The sequence below is a fragment of the Typopeltis vanoorti genome, chromosome 3, assembly GCF_054136105.1.
Source record: "Typopeltis vanoorti isolate ZY-2024b chromosome 3, IOZ_Tvanoo_1.0, whole genome shotgun sequence".
Lineage (NCBI taxonomy): Eukaryota > Metazoa > Arthropoda > Arachnida > Uropygi > Thelyphonidae > Typopeltis > Typopeltis vanoorti.
In genome coordinates this window covers 30,794,031-30,816,735 of record NC_143551.1, presented here as the reverse complement: position 1 = coordinate 30,816,735, position 22,705 = coordinate 30,794,031, and the positions used below count along the sequence as shown (strand labels likewise).

At 35.6% G+C, this 22,705-nt stretch overlaps 1 protein-coding gene across 2 annotated transcripts in view; it reads left to right on the top strand.

Moving 5' to 3' along the window:
* Nucleotides 1–22,705, top strand: part of LOC150108019 (large ribosomal subunit protein mL62-like) — a 104,894-nt gene that overhangs the window by 16,538 nt on the left and 65,651 nt on the right. For both annotated transcript variants that reach the window (XM_090415519.1, XM_090415518.1), the window contains exon 3: nucleotides 3,137–3,196. In XM_090415519.1, coding sequence (XP_090271645.1) covers nucleotides 3,137–3,196 — 60 coding nt within the window. The remainder of the gene's footprint in view (nucleotides 1–3,136; nucleotides 3,197–22,705) is intronic.

Below are 22,705 nucleotides of genomic sequence, written 5' to 3'. Positions count from 1 at the left end.
GTTTTCTTGAATTTTTGCAGAGCATTCTGTCACAAAACTTTGTCCAGACACTTAATTCCACATCTCCATTCCACTGGGCATATACAAGTCCTTTTGACCATCAGATGTGTTCACCTAAAAACTTTACACCATTCCTCATACACGATCTGTGTGCATTAACTCATTTTCAATCATGGCCCTTCTCAGTTCCCTTCCTATCATATCTTGGAAAGAGTCTTACAAACTTTACTGCTGTTCTACTTCCATGAATGTTAATATTATCTCACATTTATTACTTTTATCTTTTGAATTAATTGTTCCAGCCAAATAATTCTTTTTGTTTTTGAAATCTGACAGCATCACTGATATCTTTAATCTTTGCACCAGGAAAACACCATTTTGTCATTTGCTCACCTAGCATATCCCTAATCATAGAATCATCATAAAATATTGTCCTCCTCTGCCATACTACTTGCCAGATGCTTCTTTAAATGATGTAGCTCACATTCTGTCCTCTGAAAGACTCCTAAATAGTCTACCTCATTCTCATCTTTCATTACTTTTTTCTTCTGACATATTTTCATTATTCATAGCACCTTCAGAGAATTGGAAGAATGATGAGATGTTGCACCCTTCAATTGGAAAGACTTGAGATCGATTGTTATCATGATGAGTGGAATCTCTGTATATGGTCTTTTTCATTTGAAGGTTTTTCAATTAGCTGATCTCATACAGAGATAGCAGTTTTTTTGTTTTTTTTCTCCTGGAAACTCAAGTTTTTCATTTTGCATAGAGGCAGATTGGTCAGAAAACTCACACAATTTACAGATAAACAAATAAATACTATTGATGGGTGGTAGATAGTGTTGTGTGTTTATGGTGGATCATGCCATTCTGTGGAAATGGAGGATTAATTATTGGAGACAGTGGGTTGTGTGAAGTGCCCTCCCACGATCAGTCCTTGGAGGTATCATGTAACAATAATACAATAATAATTTGAATATAGCAAAAATACAGAAAATTGAAGTTATATGTAAAAGAAGCTAAACAGAAATCATGAAAAATTTTGGAATATACAGAAGATGAACATGAAAGTGACACAATGTTTTGGAGGCTACAAAGAAACTTAAAAATGGAGGAAAGACTACCACAAATGAAACCAAAGATAATATAATAAAGGTGATATAAAAACTGAAGTAAAGGATATTCTGAATGTCTGAATAATTACTTTGAAAGTTATTAAATGACGTGTAGCCTTTAACAAAAAGTCAAATAGAAAATATCCAAGATCCTGGAATGCAGTAATGAGTGTATTTTAGTACTGGAGGCTGAGGAGGGGGGGGGGGTGCATTAGGAATGAGAAATATGGAAGGCAACCAGACTAGATGTTTGACCTGAAATGCTTAAGCATGGTGGTATAAAAGTTTTATTCTGGGCTACATTGTAGAATTCAGAAGGTCATATTCAGAAACTTACTATAACAACTGAAAATGAAAGTTTCAGTTGTTATAGTAAACGGAACTGAAAGTTCCCAACCAAATTTTCATAAGTACACATAAGTATTAATATGTCCGCATGGTTAGCGTAGTGGCTTTGTGCTTCGCAATCATATACCTGGGGAAGAAGTGTCCTGGATTCGATTCCCGTCGCCGACATGAGGAGCTTAAGGATCTTCCTCAGCCATAGCCAAGTTAGCTGGTCTTGGGCGTGGACAGCAGGGTTTTCCCCCCCAGTTTATCTGGGGTTTTCATCCCACAAGCAGGCAAACCGGCCCCTTGTACACACACGGATCTACAGCCATAAATACTTACTCCCCCCATGAGGGGGCTCAACTCGCCCCAATAGGGACGGGGGAGAAAAGGGAGGAAACTCCATAATCCATATGAATAAATAAGTATTAATATGTATGCAACGCAAACGCGCTCATTGCCGATCACGCGATATCGAGTGGCACAAACTCTCGACGCTCCCGCGTTGTCGCGTGGACCCCAATATCAAGTTTCTAAGCGGAATAGTATAGTGGCTACAGCGAAACGCCGCGTAATATTTATATTGGCCACTAGGGAAGGGATCGACTTTCGTGGAGTGGGGATGGCCGCGAGCCATTGTCTATTATTTATGTTAGCCAGTGCGCACAGTGGTGGCGTTCGGACAAGGCGACGACGCGACGATTTTGTTTAGTTATTTGTTGATTTAGCGTGCTTGAAGTTTGGTTTTTATTTATTTTGAGTATTGTTTTTTTTTTTTTTTTTAATAAGTTCCCTATAAATGTTGATTTTTGATAATTATTTTTTTCTATTTGTACGTTATTTTTAAAAATTCTATGTGATTATAAAAGACTGATAATTAAAGTTATAATTATTATATTTAAATGTTTTTTATTTGTAAAATATATAACTTATTTGACCGAATTACATATCACGCGATATCGCGTAATAGATATTTAGAGGACATAAATCCTATGTACATAATAATAAAAGCATATAAATAATATATTTAACTTATTTTGAGCACAATAAAAACTAAATAAAAAAATATAAAAAATTTGGCCATCACACGAAATTCTAATTTTCAGCTTGGCAATGAACGTGTTAAAAGAAATTCATTATAGCAAATTATCCTCTAAAATAAACTGTTCCTCTGGTCCCTACAAGTTTGTTATGGTGAAAGTAGACTATATTGCATTTGAACCACTAAAGGACTGCTGATGTGCAGCATATAGTCTCTTAGCCAAATGAATTGTTTGCTGTTGTGTATTTAAAGTTTCACTTTTGCTAAAATAGATAACACTATTAAGAGAAAGCACATGCTAAATCACAGGTGGAAAATTGCATTTCATGGTTTATTGATCGTAGCCTGTGAACGAAACTGTCTTATTGGACTGTTGGTGGTACATGTCACATGATATGATAACATAATCAATGCATATATGTGTGCTTAAGCATTAGTCTTGAACTGACTCAGTGTAACTTAATGCTGCCATCTTCTGCTGAACAAAATGTTTTCTTACAGAAACTGAGTGATAGGATAATATCATTTTTGTATTCATTGCATATAATTATGTTAAAATCACCTATTTTTAAACCCTCAAGACAAATTTCAGTGTTGTATATTCCATTAATTTTGTTATTTAATAAATATTTCTTCCCCTTTTTAGAGGAACTGCAGTTTAAGTACTCTAGAAGTAGTGCACCAGGAGGGCAGCATGTTAACAAAGGTAAGGAAGTGAAGTAATTACTATTGTAAATAATTCATTCTGTTTACTGGACAGGCCATTTCACTGTTAATAAAATTTATTTCATTGGTTATGAATGAATTTTTTCTTTTGAGACCAATCATTTTATGAATGATGTTAATGAAGATGCTCAATGAAAAGAAATCAATAAATGCTCACCATTAGTAATCCCCATAAGGATGCAAGAAGTAGCCTAAGAAAATTTGGATAGGTGTATCTGCTCTCCTATGTTTTCTATAATTAATACTAAAAAGGATTGGATTGTAGAGGTCACTATGCGTTTTTTTTTAAGCTCCCCTTGCAATAAGCACTCATTAAGCCTGAGATATAGATTTCCTACCATACTTTAATTACTTTCAAGATTTGTAACTGGCAGTTGCACAGCAGTTTATGTGTAAATGTAATATTTATTGTATGTAATATATATGTAATAATATGTTTATGTGTAAATGTAATATTTTAAACTTAGAATGGACTAAATGTTGCTAAATATTAATTTAGCAACATTCCTAATCTTGTTGAAACAGAAGTATACATCTAATTCAGATAGTGAACTACATCACATTTATGGATTAAACGATCACAATTTTGTTAGTTGCAGCTGAGAGAAAAAATAAGAGGTAGACTACCACTAAGTCTGTGAGCCTAGTATAATATAACTGTTAATTGTTTGTTTTCAGCTAGTTTGCATACTTACTGGGATGAAAAAACCTCCATCACCACAGCTGAAAAACCCTTACAAAAGTTTTTATATGAGATGCGAACCCAGTTTTTTCCAGTAGAAGAAACAGATGGTGTGTTGTTTTGTAGAAACTCATGCTAGTTGATTAGAGTTTTACAATTTCCTTTCACTTTTGCTAAGATATTATGATTATTATTATTGTTATATGGGCACTCCAGGGACTCATCAAGGAAGGGTCCTTTGTAGTTTATATAGTGCCTACTACCTGTCATACCTCTCCTTGAAAATGTTCATTGAAATTGCACTCATGATGTCTGGCAGCTTATTTCATTTAGTCACCACATACCACAAGAACCTGGACCTCAGTTGTCATTAGTTATAAAATTTCCTTTGCATCTATGCCATAAATTTCCTTTACTATATTGTATGCTTCTCATATCTCCTCTCCTGCTATTTCTCAGACTTAGAAAACCACATTCCTTCACATTTTTAAAATTCCACAGGCCAGATATTATTTAGTTATTTGCTGCTGAATGTTTTAGACTGTTTTCTCATCTCCATTGAACACATGTAACTATATCTGAGCACAATAGTGCAAATATCTTATTAAAGCAGATGGAGAGTAACTTTCTTATGGCTATAAGTCGTTTTCTCTTTAATATTGCAGTATTCAGTGTAGCGACTTAACCACCTTATCATTGTGGCTGGAAATTTGCTGACTGCTATCATCCCTAGCTTCTATCTTTTCCAACCACTTGCAACAAATGATGGTAGATGCTCTTTATAGTGAATCCCTGTAGACCAGAGAAATGGCCTGCTATAGTGCAAAATAAGCTGTGTTGACTGGATTTTAACAGTATAGATGCAAACACAGATTTATAAGAAAATAACTATTTATTAACTTAAACGCTAATATTTCGCTGGTATTATATCCAGCATCTGGTTATATTATATCCAACACCAGATGCTGGATATAATACCATTGAGCTTGGAAAAAAAGCATCAAGTTTCAGTTGCTATCCACTTTTATACTGTTTCTTAATAATTAATGATTGAAATTGCCGAAAATGTTCGTAATAAGCAATCACCTCTGGATCTGAAGATGCGTCTATGAAAGAGATGTCATTCATGTGTCCTCTAACCACCGATAGTTTTGGACCAGCTGAAATCGCTTCTTCTTTCTCGTTGTCAACCTCCTAATCGCCCAGTAGAACATCTTCAGTAATCTCTTCCTGGCTGAGAATTTGGTAGTTTGGGTTGCCCTCGTCAATGTCATTCTCACTAACATTAACACCAGCTTGCATCAAAGTTTCACGGAAATCAGAGGTTTCAAAACCTCTGAAATTGTATTCTGGTTCACTCCCTTTCAGTAACTTGGTCCAGCCATTAGCCAATGTTATAGTCTTTATCTTCGTCCAAGCAGCAGCAAAATTAAAGATGGTGGACTTAATGTTATATGCGTGCAAATTTTGAAGTGTACTGGCTCCTCTTGTATCCTCTTTGGGATCATTTTTGTTCTCCAAGACAACCATAACTCTCTTCACGAAACTTCTTATACAACATCTTGCAGGCAACAATGACTCCCTGATCTATAGGCTGTATTATAGAAGTGGTGTTTGAAGGAAGAAAGATACATTTTATTCTTCCATTCCTACTAACCAACTTATCAGCATTAGAATGGGCTGATGAATTATCAAGAAGTAAAACAGCTTTTGCATCTTTAGGAGAGATTTTTAGGAGAGATTTTACACCTGAAGTGCGAAACTACCTCTTCTTGGTAGTTTTGCACTTCAGGTGTAAAGTGATTGAAAAACCAGTCAGAAAAAATGTCACATGTAAACCAGGCATTCCTTGAGCTGGAATAGATGACAGGCAACTGGTTCATAACATTCTTCAAAGCGTGAGACTTTCGTGCTCTTACGACTACCATCGCTTGAGGCAATGCATGCATTAGCACAAAGTAGGGCTGAAATGCACTCCTTGTTTAATTTGCTGCCAGGCGTGCTAATCTCATGTTTGTTCGCGAGGGTATTTTCGAGAACATCATGATAAAACAGGCTGGTCTCATCTTCATTGCAAACTTGAGACAAAATTGTCCCTCAGATTGAATGACTTCATTGATGTATTTTCTGAAGGGCTCAACTTGTTCAATATCGGTGCTCAGTGCTTCACGACATGTTTGCCTGTTTGTAATGCCATGGCATTTACGAAAGCGGCAAAGCCACCCATCACTCACCTGGAACTGTATGCCCATGTGTTGTACCAGTTTTTCAGCAGCCGACCTTAGTTCAACACCATGAACAACAATGCCACTAGACCGCTGTTAAACGAACCACTTGTAAACTCCTCTTCCTAAATTCTTATGCTTGGTCAACTTCACGTTTCTTATCTGCCACAGTGAAACCACTTTTGGAGCTCTCAACGCTATATTTGAGTGAAAACTGAGTATGTTTGTCTTTATTTTTGCACATGTCCAAACTGTTTGCTTTTTCACCCCGTAAAGTTCACAAAAATTTTATAATATGATCTGGAAAGAAGGAAAATGCCCACAAGATTGGACCAAAGCAATAGTTATCCCCATCTACAAAAAAGGACACAAATCTGATTGTAACAATTATCGTGGAATCAGCTTATTTAGTACCTGTTATAAAGTATATGCAAAAATCTTAGCATATAAACTTAAACGTATAATAGATCCAAAATTAATAGAAGAACAAAATGGATTCAGAAAAGGCAGGTCTTGCATAGACTCTGTATTTACATTAAAATTATTAATTGAAAAACACAGAGAAATGAACATAATAGATTACACCAAAGCATTTGATAAAATTATCAGAGAAAAACTATGGGAAATCCTGGAATTTGAAATACCAAACCAACTCTTTAGAGCCTTATATAATATATATCACGATAATAAAATATATGTGAAGTACAATAATTCAACATCAAGTCGAAAACCAATAAATAGAGGACTAAGTCAGGGTTGCCCTCTCTCACTGGTTTTATTTAATATATATATAGATAAAATCATAAAAGAATGGAAGATAACTAATGAAGGAGGATTCAAAATAAACCATAACACCAGATTAGCTACTCTTCTTTTTGCTGATGACCAAATAATCCTTGGAAACAATGAAGATGAACTACAAAAATCATTATGCAGTCTAAATAATCTGATAAAAACATATGGTATGGAAATATCAACAGTCAAAACAAAAGTCATGGCCTTCAAAGGTGCTAATCCAATAAGAAGCAAAATAGTAATAAACAACAAAATAATAGAGCAAGTAAATACTTTCAAATATTTAGGTTGCACAATGTCATATGAAAATGAAGCTGATATAGAACCAAAGATATCAAACTTTTTAAAAGTAACAGGCATTATAAATAAAATTTTTAAACCCAGTTATGTACAAACACACACGAATAAGAATCTACAATACCGTAGTCAAACCTGGCTACTGTATTGTAGCCAGGTTTTGTACTGTATTGTAGATATGGACAATAAAAAAAGCGGATGAAAGAAGAATCGAATCATCCGAAATGAATTTCTGCACAGAACTGAAGGAGTCACAATAATGGACAAAATGAAAAGCAGAAATCAGAAAAAAACTTGGAATTACAACCTCCCTAAATGAAAACAGTTATTTGCTATAGAGAAAAATGGAAAGAACACACACTGAGAATGAATAGAAACAGAATACCTAAACAAATTCTAAATTACCACCCAAAAGGTACTCGATGAGGAGGAATACCCTTAAAAAGATGGAATTGAGTCTGGAACAGGCCACTTGGCCTATAAGCCTGGAAAGGAAGAAGTAACAGATGCATCACTTTCCAACTTATTTATTAACTAAAGTTTCTGTGCTATCGTCAAGTTTACTCTTTTTCTTTTAGCCCCAGACATATTAACTGATATCAATAATGATTAATAACAACTTAACTAAAATTTACTCCAGCAACAGCCTAAACCATGTGTTTTCCGCTAGCAACGCTGAACCAAAGCACATGCACACGCGCAAACTATTACGAGTACGCATGAATATATGCAAATATATCCAAAGACACAATTTATAAACACTGCCGATCACTTCCGATTAACCATAATGTTATTTTTTTTATGAATTATTTTATTATCTGTATTTATTTGTCAAATTATGTCTGTTAAATCCGAGGTCCGTTGAATTGGGGTCTGTTAAATCGAGAATTCACTGTATTTTAACTGTAGGTGTAAAAACACTTCCTATAAAAAAATTAACAAAAAATATTAAAAATTGTAAAATACACATACACACACACAAAATCGCTCCCCAAAATAAGATCAGAATTTCTTCCAGTGAAAAACACTTCAACATCCATTTCTCCAACATTGATTATTTCTTTCTTCTTAATAACTTGCCCAATATATTGTATTATAAGCTTATAACACAACAGTGACACAAATGGCACTGTTGTGTTATAAGTCATCATCATCATCAAATTTCTGCCATGTACCCTCAAGGGGGGTGTGTACAGGATATGATAGTACTACATGAAAAATTTACATCATTACTAACTTCCTGTCTATGATTTTCCTCCAAATTAGTCTGTTACTTGTCAAGACTCCAAAATTATCAGATCTTATATTTCTATTGTCTAAGGCACTTTTTACCGTATCAATCCACCTATATCTTGGTCTTTGTCTGGGTCGTTTTCCTGCCAACCTTGCAGAGAACACTTGTTTTGCTAATCTTTCCTCACCCATTCTGTTTAAGTGACCATACCACCTGAGATTAGCTCTGCTAACACATTCCTGGATGCTGACAATATCAAGTTCTTTCCTAATATCCTCATTTTTAATATGATATTGCCATTGATGCCATCTGTTCACACCCTCTAATCTTTCTCAGGACTCATATCTGCGGTCTCTAGTCTTCAGTCAAGTGTTTTACTTCTGACTCAGCTCTCAGATCCATAAGTTAAAATTGGCTTGAATACTGTATACAGCTAATTTAGTGTTCTGACATGTGGTATCCTCTCAAAGGCCTTAGCAAGGTCCAGTAGAATCACTGTAAACCCATTACCCTTATCTAGTTCAGCCGTCACTGTGTTATAATACGTGAGCAAGTTACTGAGGCATGAACTACCTTTCACAAAACCATGCTGTTCCCCATACAGCATCCCATTTTCATCTATCCAATCTGGTATTTTCCTCTTGACTATTTTCTCCAAGACCTTGATAATGATTCCTGTTATGCTGATTGGCCGGTAATTTTCAACAGCAGCCTTGGAACCACCTTTATGCAGCGGAACTATTTTCCCCTCTTTCCACCCCCTTGGGACTGACCCAGACCCGAGACTCAAATTAAACAAAATGGTCAAGGGCACTGACAATTCTTTAGCCGCTTCACATATGACACGAGCTGGTATACCATCCGATCCCACAGATGTATTGATATTGAGGTTCTGTAATAGACTAGTTGCCTCTACTTCATTCATCACAATTCCAGTATAAGCTGTTGGTTCTTCCATTCCTGCAATGTCAACACCTGGATGATATACTCTTGCAAAGTGCTCGCTCAGTAATTCCACTATATCGACTGATTCGGTTACCTCCCTACCCTCAGCATTTTTTAAAATCATTCTGCCATGAGCATTTTTCCTTTTACTTTCAACATATTGAAAAAACTGTTTGGGATTCTCTTTAGCCTGCATGGCCAATTTTCTTTTGTAATCCGCTTTTGCTTTTCTTACCACCCTTGTTACCATTCTGGCCTGAGCTTTATACTGTTCCTGCACCTGCTGGTCACCTTTCTCCTTAAATTCCCTCAACAATTGTTTCTTTTTTTGCAGCTCAAGCTTAATAGTGTTATTCATCCATTTAACTCGTACTTGATTTATTATTCGAACTCTTGGTATACAGTCAACCATTACCTACCTCCTGCAAACACTTTTTAACCACCTCCCATGCACTATCAACATCCAACCCTTGCAGTTTTACATGCCATGGCACTGAGCCAAGCACACTAAGCTTGTCATACTTACCAGCCCAGTAATTCCACATGTACCCTGTCTTAATTGTAAATTCCACTCCTTTAGCCACCTCCCAAGTCATGACCTTATGGTCACTCTCACCAATTAGTGGCAACATGGTCATGTTCGTTACAGCCACATTCTCAGTTGCAATTACTAGGTCAAGCACTCTCTGCCCCCTGGTATTTTCCACTACATGCTGTTGCAGATAGTTGTCCCTTAATAACCGCATAAAATCCAATTCCTTCCTCCCATGTGCCCTCTCCTCTTTCCAGTCAATGTTACCATAATTGAAATCACCCATAATAATTACCCTTCTTCCACTTATTTCTTCTATTTGTCTATGCATACTATCCCCACCATCTATTCCATCACCTGGTCTATAGCAGCACCCAATTGTATATTTTGTTCTGCTAGATTCTATCTCACACCAAACAGCCTCAGATGTGCTCTTTTCTCTATCCTGCAGTTCAGCTTCTATACTCCTTGGCTGCAACTCATCAGCTATCATCAATAACACCCCCCCCTTTTTTATTCTCCCTGTCACTCCTGAACACATTATACCTGTCGCATTCAATCCCACTAGCTTTATCATCTTCTGTCAGCCATGTTTCACTAATAAGTGCCAACCAAGGCCAAAAACTCTTCCTTCTTGTTCCTAATACTCCTGGCATTAGTGTACATGAATTGCAGAAGCCTGTTAGTCCCATCCCTACTTTGATGCCTTATACTAACTATCCCATTCTGATTTGTTGTCCTTCGTACTCGTCCGGCATATTATACTCATTCATACACTCAACTGCCTCCCTAAAGTCTGCATATCTACCCCAACTCCCCTTAATAAATCTAGTTTCCCTGAGTCTGTACATCCACTTCCACATCATTCATCAACACTTTTTCAAACCTCCGTACACCAACTCCATTCAAATGTAATCCATCCATCTTATATAAATCCTTTCTCCCATCGAACTCACTCCACACATCCACAAATTCCACACCACTCTCCATGCATAACCCATGCATAAAGTCATTGGCAATTATGGCCCTCCTTCTAAACACTTCACTGTTATACCATGGTAAAATACTCACCATCCTAACTCTCTCACTCTTCTCTTTTCCTACCTCAAGTAATTCCCTCACATCCTCCATCATTTCCATTTTGTATTCTTTCAAATCATTTGTTCCTGCCACAATTATCATCTCTTTCACCCTCTGTTTTTGCACTCGAATAGATTCGCTGACGTCCTTTATGTTCACATCCGGCTGGTATAATTTCGTCAAACTCTAAAATTTAGAAGTATACCATCGTATGCATAAAGCAAAGAGCTGACATTAACATCTCCAATTTTGATATCATGTTTAATACCACTTTCCTTCATAATGTGATCCATATAGATAATGAATAACAGAGGGGATAATGTACATCCATGTATCACTCCAGATTTAACATTAAACCATCTTCCTGTACTTCCTTCAATTCTAACGGCTAACTTACAACTCAAACACGGACTAAGTATTGCTTGATATAACGCCCCATTGATATAACGCCCCACTGTAGCATATTGAATAGCTTCTCTCTTGGCACCTTGTCATATGCCTTTTCCAGATCGACAAAACTTAAATACAGATCTTTGTTATATTCCCATGATTTTCTCCTCTTCACTTTACGACTATTGTATAGTCGTAAAGTGAAGATCTGATCCTGACAGCCTCTATTTGGCCTGAATCTAGCTTGTTCTTCGCCAAGCTTTTCATCCACAATTGTTCTCAAGTATACTTGCATAAATCTTACTAGGAACATTCAGTAGGGAAATACCTCTGTAATTCTCACATTCAGTTTTATTTCCCTTTTTATATATGGGTACTATAAGAGCTCTACTCCAATCATCGGGAATTCGTCCCTCTGTCCAGGCATTCTGAACTATGCAGTGCAGCCACTGTAAGACTTTTATACCACCATACTTCAGAATTTCTGGTCGAATATCATCTACTCCTGCTGCCTTTCTACATTTCAAGCCTTTCATGGCTTTTTCCACTTCAAGTATGGATATGTATTCCTGACTGTATGCCCGTTGAGTGTTTTTTACCACTGTACTATCACTGCTTGTTTCATTTAGCAATTTTTCGAAGTAATTACTCCATACTTCAAGAATATCTTTTTCTCCGGTTTTCATGTCACCTTTATCATCTCTAACTCCTTTTACAGCACTCTTTCCTCCATTTCTAAGCTTCTTCAACAACCTCCAGAATATTTTGCCACCTTCTTGATATTTATTTTCTATGTTCTTACCAAAGTCCTCCCATGACTTTTGTTTAGCTAGTTTTATAAAGTGTTTAGCTTTCTTATAATTTGTCTCTGTATTCTCTAAGAGCAAAAGCTGATTTATTTGCTAGGAACTTTTGATATGCTTTCTTCTTTTCCTTCAGTGCCTATTTAACTTCCTGTGTCCACCATGGAGTTCTGATTTTTCTATCCTTGTAGACCACCTCACCACATGCCTCTCTGGCTGAATCGATCAAAGTTTTCTTCAAGGCTTGCCACTGAATCTCCAAGGTTTGGTTCCTGTTCTCAAACTCTTTCATTTTTTCTTCAATATTCTTTGTGTATTTTAGTCTAGAGTTCACATCTGAGAGCTGCTCAACTTTTATTCGCTTTAAAACTTTTTTACATGTCATTCTTTTCAATATGAAATTCAATTTTATCCTGCTCAAGACTAAATAGTGACCACTTCCAATTTCAAATCCTCTGTACACTCTAGTGTCCTGCACCAGGGAGAAAACATCACTATCAACAATAATATAGTCAGTGAGATTTTTCTTATTCCTTGCTTGTTCTCTCGATGTGAATTTTTGCACATTTTTATGTTGGAACATGGTGTTAGTAATAACCAGTCCATGTACTGAACAGAAATCCAACAGGTATTTGACATTATTATTAGCTTTGCTCTTTTCTCCAAATTTTCCCAAAATATTTTTGTATGTCTGGCAATCATTTCCTACTCTGCTATTTAGATCCCCAACAAGGATCAACTTTTCCTTTTTCATTGTGTCAGTTGCTTTCTCTAAAGACTCAAAAGGTTCCTCCACTTCTATCTTAGTAGAAGCTTCTGTGGGACCATAGGTACAAATAAGTCTCTTTGTCCAGTTCCCCATTCTGAAATTTACCCACATCACTCTGCTTGAGACTGCCTGCCATTCAAGAAGATTTAGTGTTGAATACTATGGCTACTCCTTCTTTTCATTGATTGTCATTGCCTGAATATAACCAGTGTTATAATCTTATGAGCTAATCTCTAAAGGTACTTGGGGCATAACGATCAACTAGAAAGAAACATGGTAAACACAGTAATAAACTTTAATGAAATTGCACAAATATTTTGTCAGTGTGTGGAACAACAGGCAATTCAGAGAAACAGAAATACAAGGTAAATATAACAATCAGTTTCCGTTGAAACAGTTGAGCTTACTAGAGAAATATTTAAAAAATTATTAATATTAAAAAAAAACTATTTTTAATATATACATAAGATGAGAATCTCCCAAACTTTTTGGCAGATTGTTCATATTTAAACTACTTCTGTGGAGAAGATGAGCTTCAATTCCACAGGATACTCTGGTTGTTATCTGCAGTAGCGAACAAATTAATCCAAACAAGATGAAAGTTTTCGGTTTGGTTTTGGTTTCAGCTGTCCCTACAATGTTTATTAATAGCACTCTGCATTTTTAATAGGGTTATCAATTGACATTTGTAGTGTTTTATTCATTTTGTATAGCTATAAAATGGATACATCTCCAAGAAAGCATTCAAAAAGATGTACTCTTTCTCAGCACATATCTATGACTCAAAGACGAATTGCCAATGAGTGGGATGTTGGTTTGGATACTGTTAATGCAATTTTAACAGGTACCTTTTCTCCTGACAGAAAAGTAAAATGTGAGCAAAAATGGAAAATTACACTTCCTCAAGATCATTTACTAGTTAGGAAAAGAAAATGAATCCAAGATTGTGTGCTGTGACTTAAATAGAGACTTGCCAGCTAGTGGGATAAATGTTTCTGACATGATAGTCCATTGAAGATTGTTAGAAGCAGGTAGGACTGCCCACAGACCAAAAAACAAATAACTTTTGATGAAGGCTATGCAGAAAAAGATCCAGTGGGCAAAAGTGTAAGATTGATCCGTTGAGAAGTGGAAAAAGGTTGAATTCTCAGATGGGAGCCATTTCTTTGTCCAAGGAGAGTGAGTATCCCTTTGTTCACAAATCAGCTGAGAAGACTTCTCCTGTCCTTCTTCAACAAGCTCCTAAACACCCAGCTAAAAAGATGTTCTGAGGTTATTTTAGACATGACTGTCCAGGATCACTTGTGCTTGTTGATAGTATGATGAAAAGTGACCAAGACGTAAAAATATTGGAGAAAAGAGTGGTCCCACCGATCCAGAAGGAAAAGAACTCATCTTCTAACAGGATCTTGCTCCATAACTGCACTTCAAAAAAAAGTGAAAGAGTTCCCCAAAAATCACAACATATAATTACTTCAGTGGCCAGGTAACTCTCTTGATATTAGCCCAATAGAAAATTTGTGGGCCATAGTGAAAAAGAGACTTGGAAAATTAAATTGTGATACAAAGGATAACTCAATACAATTCATTATAAAAGTATCATTTTGAGATGCAGAAATAAGAAAAAATAGTTAGAGTCCATGCCTAAATGAATTAATGAACTTATTAGGAACAGTTTGAGTTTAATTTTTGTACTTAATTTCTTTTGAAGTTAAAATTTTTCTGTAAAAAATGTGTTTGGATTAATTTGTTTGCTACTGTATACTGTGCTGTGCAAGACTAGGTTTTTGAGGTTTTAGGTATTCAATGTAGTATTGATGTTTGCTAATTCTTTTTTCCACAGAACAATCTGTCTGCTCAAAGTATGTCCATTTACATTCACAAGGGATCAGGTAAACCAGCTAAAGATAGTGACAATTTGTCTTGTAAATGGTAACAGATGAAAAATTTTGTTCTTAGGAAAATATGTGGGATTGAGGTGAAACTTCAGAATTCTGCGAGTAGGTTCAGGGATACCAGAAATATATGGGATGGACACCCTGCAGTTTGCTAGGTATTGGAATGTAGGAGCCAATTATCCATTGATTTGATGAATATTGTATTCATTTAATTCCATTAAAGTTTTGATAGTGAAAAGTTCTTGTTAGCCTGAGAAAGAGGAAAGATCATGTGCTCAATTAATTAATGACTTGACAAAACCAGTTTTTTTGTGACGAGCAGGCTTTTGATGTGTGTGTGTATATATATATATATATATATCTATCTGCTAGTAAAAGTAAGTTTCTGATGAACACTGGTTGATGAAGTACTGAAGGATGCGAGTAAGAAGGATAAACTGCCAGCACTTTCTTTCTCCATGGTGAACTGAATAACAAGGGGTGAAGGCTATTGACCTGATGTAAGGTGATAAGTTTTTTCAGAATGAGGCCAGTTGGCATAAACATTGATGTCATGAACCCAAAAAGAGGATTGTAGATGAAAACAAGGCATCTTCCAGATGGTTCAAATAGTAATTAGCCAAAGTTGGAGATAAAGGGCCATCCATTGCTGTTCCTTCAATCTGTTTATAGATTTTCTTTTTCTGGATGAAATATCCTGATCATATAACAAATTCAAATACTGTATCTTCACATCAGGAGGGAAATCATCTAGAAAATGAATAGCATTGGACTACTGATTGTTGGTAAATGGAGAAACAGTATCAAAATTAGCTAATGTGTCTGACTCATCATTATCAAATTCCTGATAATTATTATTATTATGATAGTACTACATGGAAAAGTTACACCATTAGTAACTTCTGATCAACAATTTTTCTCCAAATTAATTTGTTATATTGTCAGATCCTGTCTGACTCTTGTATTGTTTAAATACAAGAGTCAGACACTCAGAAGTGTATGACTCTTGTATTAAAATATCTTTGATTTTTTTTGAGAAAATGTGTGGAAATCGTGATAAAGATCTGGATTGTGCAATATGATAATTTAATAGATGCGAAAGAAACTTTACAATTATTCTATATGTGGGAGGATCAGTACAGTTCACAATGGATCTTACAGGACAATCTTATTTGTGGATTTTTTTGGAGGACCATGTAAACGAGGAGACCTTCCAAAATGAGTGCAACTTCTTTAATTCAAAGTTAAGTTAAAATTTATGTAGTCTGAGATAGCTTATTTTGTATTTGAAAGATTTTTTTTTTTATGTATAAGAAAAACTATTCTGAGTTAAAATTTATCATCATCCATTTCCTGATATCTACCCTCATGTACAAGATATTATGACAGTCCAATTTGATTAAGTGTACATTATTAGTAACCTCCTGTCAGCAATTTTTCTCCAAATTAATCTATCACTTGTAAGCACTCCTGTATTGTCAGGTTTTATGTTTTTGTCTTCTAGGGGACTTTTATCTGCATTAACCCACCTTGATCTCGGTCTGTTTCCTGTTATCTTGGTACCAAACACCTGTTTTGCTAATCACTCCTCTTCTATTCTGTTTAAGTGACCATACCACTTAGAACTATTATAGAAAGATATCTGGAGAAGCAGAAAGAAGTCTACTTATGTTTTATTGACTACACAAAGGCCTTTGACAATATACAACATGAACAACAAATAGAATACAACAAAAAATGAGGAGTAGATGATAACGATAGTAGATTACTGATAAATCTATATTGGGAGCAAACTGCCTCAATAAAAATACAGGAGAAACCATAGAGGAATTCCCAGTAAAGAAGGGTGTCAGACAAGGCTCTGTTCTTTCTCCTATATTGTTTAACCTCTATACTGAAAATATCTTTCAGCAATTAGAAGAAGAATTTAAAGGAGTCAGCATAGAAGGCAGAAATAAACAACCTAAGATATGCAGACGATACAGTACTGCTGGCTGAAAATAAAAAAGATCTTCAAAACCTACTAGAAGAGACGCTGAAACAAAGTGAAAAATATGGACTTAATTTCAACTTCAGAAAAAACCAAAGCCATGTTGGTAACAAGAAAAAAAAGGAAAATACCTGATATAAATATTAAGATAAGAGGAAATACATTAGATCAAGTAGAGCGTTATATATATATATATATATATTTGGATCAACTAATTACAAAGAATGGAAAGTGTGATAAGGAAGTATTAATAAGAATAGAAATTAATAGATCAATCTTCATTAGCATGAAAAACTTTCTGACCTCAAGGGAAATTCACACAAAAACAAGACTTAGGTTGTCCAAATGCTATGTATGGTTAACACTGCTATATGGAGAAGAAACCTGGACAATATCAAAATGTTGTGAAAATAAACTAAAATCCTTCAAGATGTGGATCCTCAGAAGAATCCTTAGAGTCCCGTGGACTGCCAAAAAAACTGATTTAGAAATATTAGAGATGATTGGAGAAGATAGGAATCTGTTGAAAACCATTAAGAAAAGCAAAACCACCTACCTTGGTCACGTACTAAGGCATGAATTCATGACTTATTTTTCACGGTATTAACAACACCACACACACTTTTATCACAAAGATGTTTTATTAATGCTTATATTTCGCTGATTTTCAACTCAGCATCATCAGAGCACAACACACTTGTATACGTGGTAGTGAGTGAGTGAAATATAATTGCAAAAGACAAAAGATCTAAAGTCCTATTTTTTTTTTGGCGCCCTCTAATGAAAAAAAAGAAAAAAAAAGCAGCTATCCAGGAGTTTTTCTTAGGATAACCGTCTCCCAAATTTTTGGCCAATTAATGCAACCATATTTGTTAAGGTTGGGAGAATTCTTCAAAGTCATTGCTGACTCAAAAAATAATCTTTCAGATCTATAACGACTCCTGAATAGCACATTCGTTTTCCTCCATCTAATCCTGTGTGATGGAATGTCCAAAGCATGGTTTGCCAGTCCTGATTTGCCATAGTAATAGTAGCGAATGTATCTTTCATGTTCTTCCAGGCAGATGTTCACTGATCTTCCTGTTTGTCCATAATAGGCCAAGTCACAGTCACAAGGAACTTCATACACTCCTGGGTGTGCTAAAGGGTGAAGTTTATCCTTAGGCGAGCGGATCAGAGTTGCCAGCTTGACATGAGGTTTGAAAGTGGTGCGAAGGCCATGTTTCAACAATACTTTGGCTATCTTTTTCTATGTACCTCTGATATAGGGAATAGAAATGGTCATGTTGTATTCTTGTGTATTAGGGGAGGGCAGAGTAATGGGCCTATGTAGTATTTTATCTATTTTGTAGGAATTGTAGCCGTTGGCTAAGAACGTATGGCGCAGATATTGGAGTTCAGTGGGTCAGAGCTGTATAGTAAGAACAAATGGCTCTGGCTCTGTGTGCAAGTGTTTTTAAAATGCCGTACTGTTGGACTGGATGATGATGTGATTGTTTATGTAGGTACCTTCCTGCGTGTGTGTGTGTAGGCTTTCTGTAAATAGAAAAAGGTAGTGATCCATCTGTAAGGTGGGTGACTAATGTGTCAAAAAAATGGTAAACAGTTATTTGATTCTTTTTCTACTGTGAAGTGAATTTTGGGGTGTTGGCTGTTTAGGTAGGTAACAAAAGCATCCAAAGTGTCTTGTCCATGGGGCCAGATGGCAAACACATCACCTACATAGCATAACCACACTTGTGGCTTGTATATAGCTGTGGTAAGTACTTTGTTTTCAAAGTGTTCCATGTTGGACTGGATGATGATGTGATTGTTTATGTAGGTATCTTCCTGTGTGTGTGTAGACTTTCTGTAAATAGAAAAAGATAGTGATCCATCCGAAAGGCGGGTGACTAATGTGTCAAAAAATGGTAAACAGTTATTTGATTCTTTTTCTACTGTGAAGTGAATTTTGGGGTGTTGGCTGTTTAGGTAGGTGACAAAAGCAACCAAAGTGTCTTGTCCATGGGGCCAGATGGCAAACACATCATCTACATAGCGTAACCACACTTGTGGCTTGTATGTAGCTGTGGTAAGTACTTTGTTTTCAAAGTGTTCCATGCAAAAATTTGCTAACGGGGGAGAGAGGGGGAACCCATAGCCATACCATTAATCTGTTTGTAGAATTTTCCTCCCCATGTAAAGGTTACCTGCATTCATGGTAAATTGAAATAATTCAAAAATATCTGGGGGAAATTTAGACTTGATTAAATCAAGAGTGTCTATAAGTGGTACATTGGTAAATAAGAAGGTGACATAGAAACTAACCATTATGTCTGAATCTTTTAGGATTAGATTTTTAACCAGGGTTTTGAAATGGATTGAATTTTTTACAAAAGTAGAGGAGTTGCCAGTAAGGGGGACAAGCGACTTTTCTAAATGCCAGGCCAGTTTATATGTGGGACTACCTATGCTATCGACTATGGGGTGTAGGGGAATATTAGTTTTGTGGATTTTTGGTAATCCATAAATACGGAGCGGTTTAACATGAATTGGTTTTATTTTCCTGATGATTTCTTTGGGCCATGATGTCACTTTTTTCAGTAATTTTCGGACTTTTTTCTTTTGAGACATCGTAGGGTCTCGATGTATAATTTGATATGTGGAACTGTCACATATGAGATTTTGCATTTTTCTGTTATACTCTTCTTTATTCATGATAACTGTTGCATTTCCTTTATCGGCTTTTGTAATAATAATATTTTACATGGTTATGCTATGTAGATGATGTGTTTGCCATCTGGCCCAATGGACAAGACACTTTGGATGCTTTTGTCACCTACCTAAACAGCCAACACCCCAAAATTCACTTCACAGTAGAAAAAGAATCAAATAACTGTTTACCATTTCTTGACACATTAGTCACCCGCCTTTCAGATGGATCACTATCTTTTTCTATTTACAGAAGCCTACACACACAGGAAGATACCTACATAAACAATCACATCATCATCCAGTCCAACAGTACGCATTTTAAAAACACTTACACACAGAGCCAGAGCCATTTGTTCTAACAGTACAGCGCTGACTACTGAACTCCAATACCTGCGCCATATGTTCTTAGCCAATGGCTACCCTACAAAATAGATAAAATACTACATAGGCCCATTACTCTGCCCTCCCCTAATACACAAGAATACAACATGACCATTTCTATTCCCTATATCAGAGGTACATCGGAAAAGATAGCCAAAGTATTGTTGAAACATGGCCTTCGCACCATTTTCAAACCTCATTTCAAGCTGGCAACTCTAATCCGCTCGCCTAAGGATAAACTTCACCCTTTAGCACACCCAGGAGTGTATGAAGTTCTTTGTGACTGTGACTTGGCCTATTATGGACAAACAGAAAGATCAGTGAACATCTGCCTGGAAGAACATGAAAGATACATTCGCTACTATTACTATGGCAAGTCGGGACTGGCAGACCATGCTTTGGACATTCCTTCACAAAGGATTAGATGGAGGAAAATAAGTGTGCTATTTAGGAATCGTTATAGATTTGAAAGATTATTTTTTGAGTCAGCAGTGGCTTTGAAGAATTCTCCCAACCTTAACAAATATGGTTGCATTAATTTGCCAAAAATTTGGGAGATGGTTATCCTAAGAAAAACTCCTGGATAGCTGCTTTTTTTTTCTTTTTTTTCATTAGAGGGCGCCAAAAAAAAATAGGACTTTAGATCTTTTGTCTTTTGCAATTATATTGTTTCACTCACTCACTGCCACGTATACAAGTGTGTTGTGCTCTGATGATGCTGAGTTGAAAATCAGTGAAATATGAGCGTTAATAAAACATCTTTGTGATAAAAGTGTGTGTGGTGTTGTTAATACCGTGAAAAATAAGTCATGAGTAACCATCAACACCTAAGCTTATCTGTTAGATTAAGGCATGAATGCCTACAAAAATCACTTCTAAAAGGAATGATATAAGGAAAAAGAGGAAAATAAAGAACAGATTGGATGGGAAATATTAAGGACTGGACCTTTTGGTCTTATGAAAAATATAAAAGAGAAGCACAAAACTGTACATGGTGGAAGCTCATGGTAGTCAACCTCCTGGAAGGAGATGACATCTGACAAGACCATACCACTTTAAATTAGTTCTGCTTACATTCCTGAATGCTACTAACATCAAGTTCTTTTCTAATATCTTCATTTTTAATATGATTCTGCCATGGATACCATCTTTGTTCACACTCCTAATTGTTCACTGAACCAATGAACTTTTTTTTTATCGGTGGTCTCTAATCATTGATCAGCTGTTTTATTTCTCTCTCATTCCATATAAATTTATTCAATTGGCTCCCCTCCATACCAGGTTTGCTTATTTGATTGACTATTTCCACATTTAATTTCCTAACCTTCACTCAAAATTGTGCCTAAATAGCTAAAAATCTTTTGCTTATTCTGTAGGTTCTCCATTGAGAACTTTTGAGACTTCAGTGGTTGAATTTGAATTTCAGATTCCATTTCAAATCCCCATTGACTTTTGTTGTACCAAACATCATTATAAAAATTTTGTCTAAATAGCTGAAATCTTTTACTTATCCTTTTTATCTATAATCTACAATATTATATCAATAATTTTTTCAATAATCTACAATATTATCCTCTGTTTATCTGTAATCTACAATAGATTTTCCATTGAGAATGCAGTTGAAGTTTTAAATGTTCCTGCTTATTTTCATAGTTTGATCTTTTTATTATTGCTAATTTACATGCAGAATTTGTTACAGCTGTTATTCATTTTTTGTTAAAGAATCCTGGAGTATGTCCTCTGTATAAAGCAAAGATCTAAGTTTGATATCTCTGATGCCACTTTCTATCACAATGTAATCTACATATAAATGATCAGTAAATGTGGAGATAGTGCACCCTTTTCTCACACTGGTTTTTACACCAAACCACCTTCCTGATGTTCTTTAATTCTAACTCTTAACATACAACTTAGACTGTGTATTGCTCTGTATAATGTTCCATTTCTTCTGTATAATTATAACATTCTGAACAGCTTCTTTCTTGGCAGTTTGTAGTATGCCTTTTCCAGATCTACCAAACTTAAATACAGACATTGTTATACTCCCAGGATTTCTCAACATTTTGACATAACATGAAAATCTGATCCTCACAACCTCTGTTTATCGTAACCCAACTTGATCTTCTCCAAGTTTAACAATTTTTTTTAACCTCTTCTCAAGTATGTTTTCATAAATTCTACATAGAACACTTGTAGAGAAATTCCTCTGTAATTGTTTTAATTTTCTTTTTATATGTGGGGAACTAAGAGTACACTGCACCAGTCATCTGGAATTGGACCTTCTGATACGTATAAGGTAGTTAATGTAGTTAATAGGATAGTTAATTTTTAACCTCCTATTTGAGTATTTCTGTTTGAATAGCAATTACCTCAGCTGCTTTTTGACATTTCAGGTTTTTCTACCTCTAGTATTGATATGTACTGTTGATTGTATTTCTTTGAATATTTTCTACCACTCTTCTGTCACTAGTTGTTTCGTTTAACAGTCATCATCATCATCATGCGTATTAAGGATTTAGGCCTAGCATGGCCTGTTCCGGCATTAGAAGTCATCGTTGAATTGTTTAAGAGGGCGTCCTGGTTTTCTTTTTCCTAATGGCTTGTACTTTAAGGCTTGTTTTGGTAATCTTTCTGTTTTCATTCTTTGAACGTGTTCCATCCATTTATGTTTATATTTTTTAATTTTTTCTATTACTGGTTCTTGGTTTAATTCTTTCATAATTTCTTCATTTTTTTTGCGATCAAATAGAGTATACTTTGCAGTTTTTCTCATA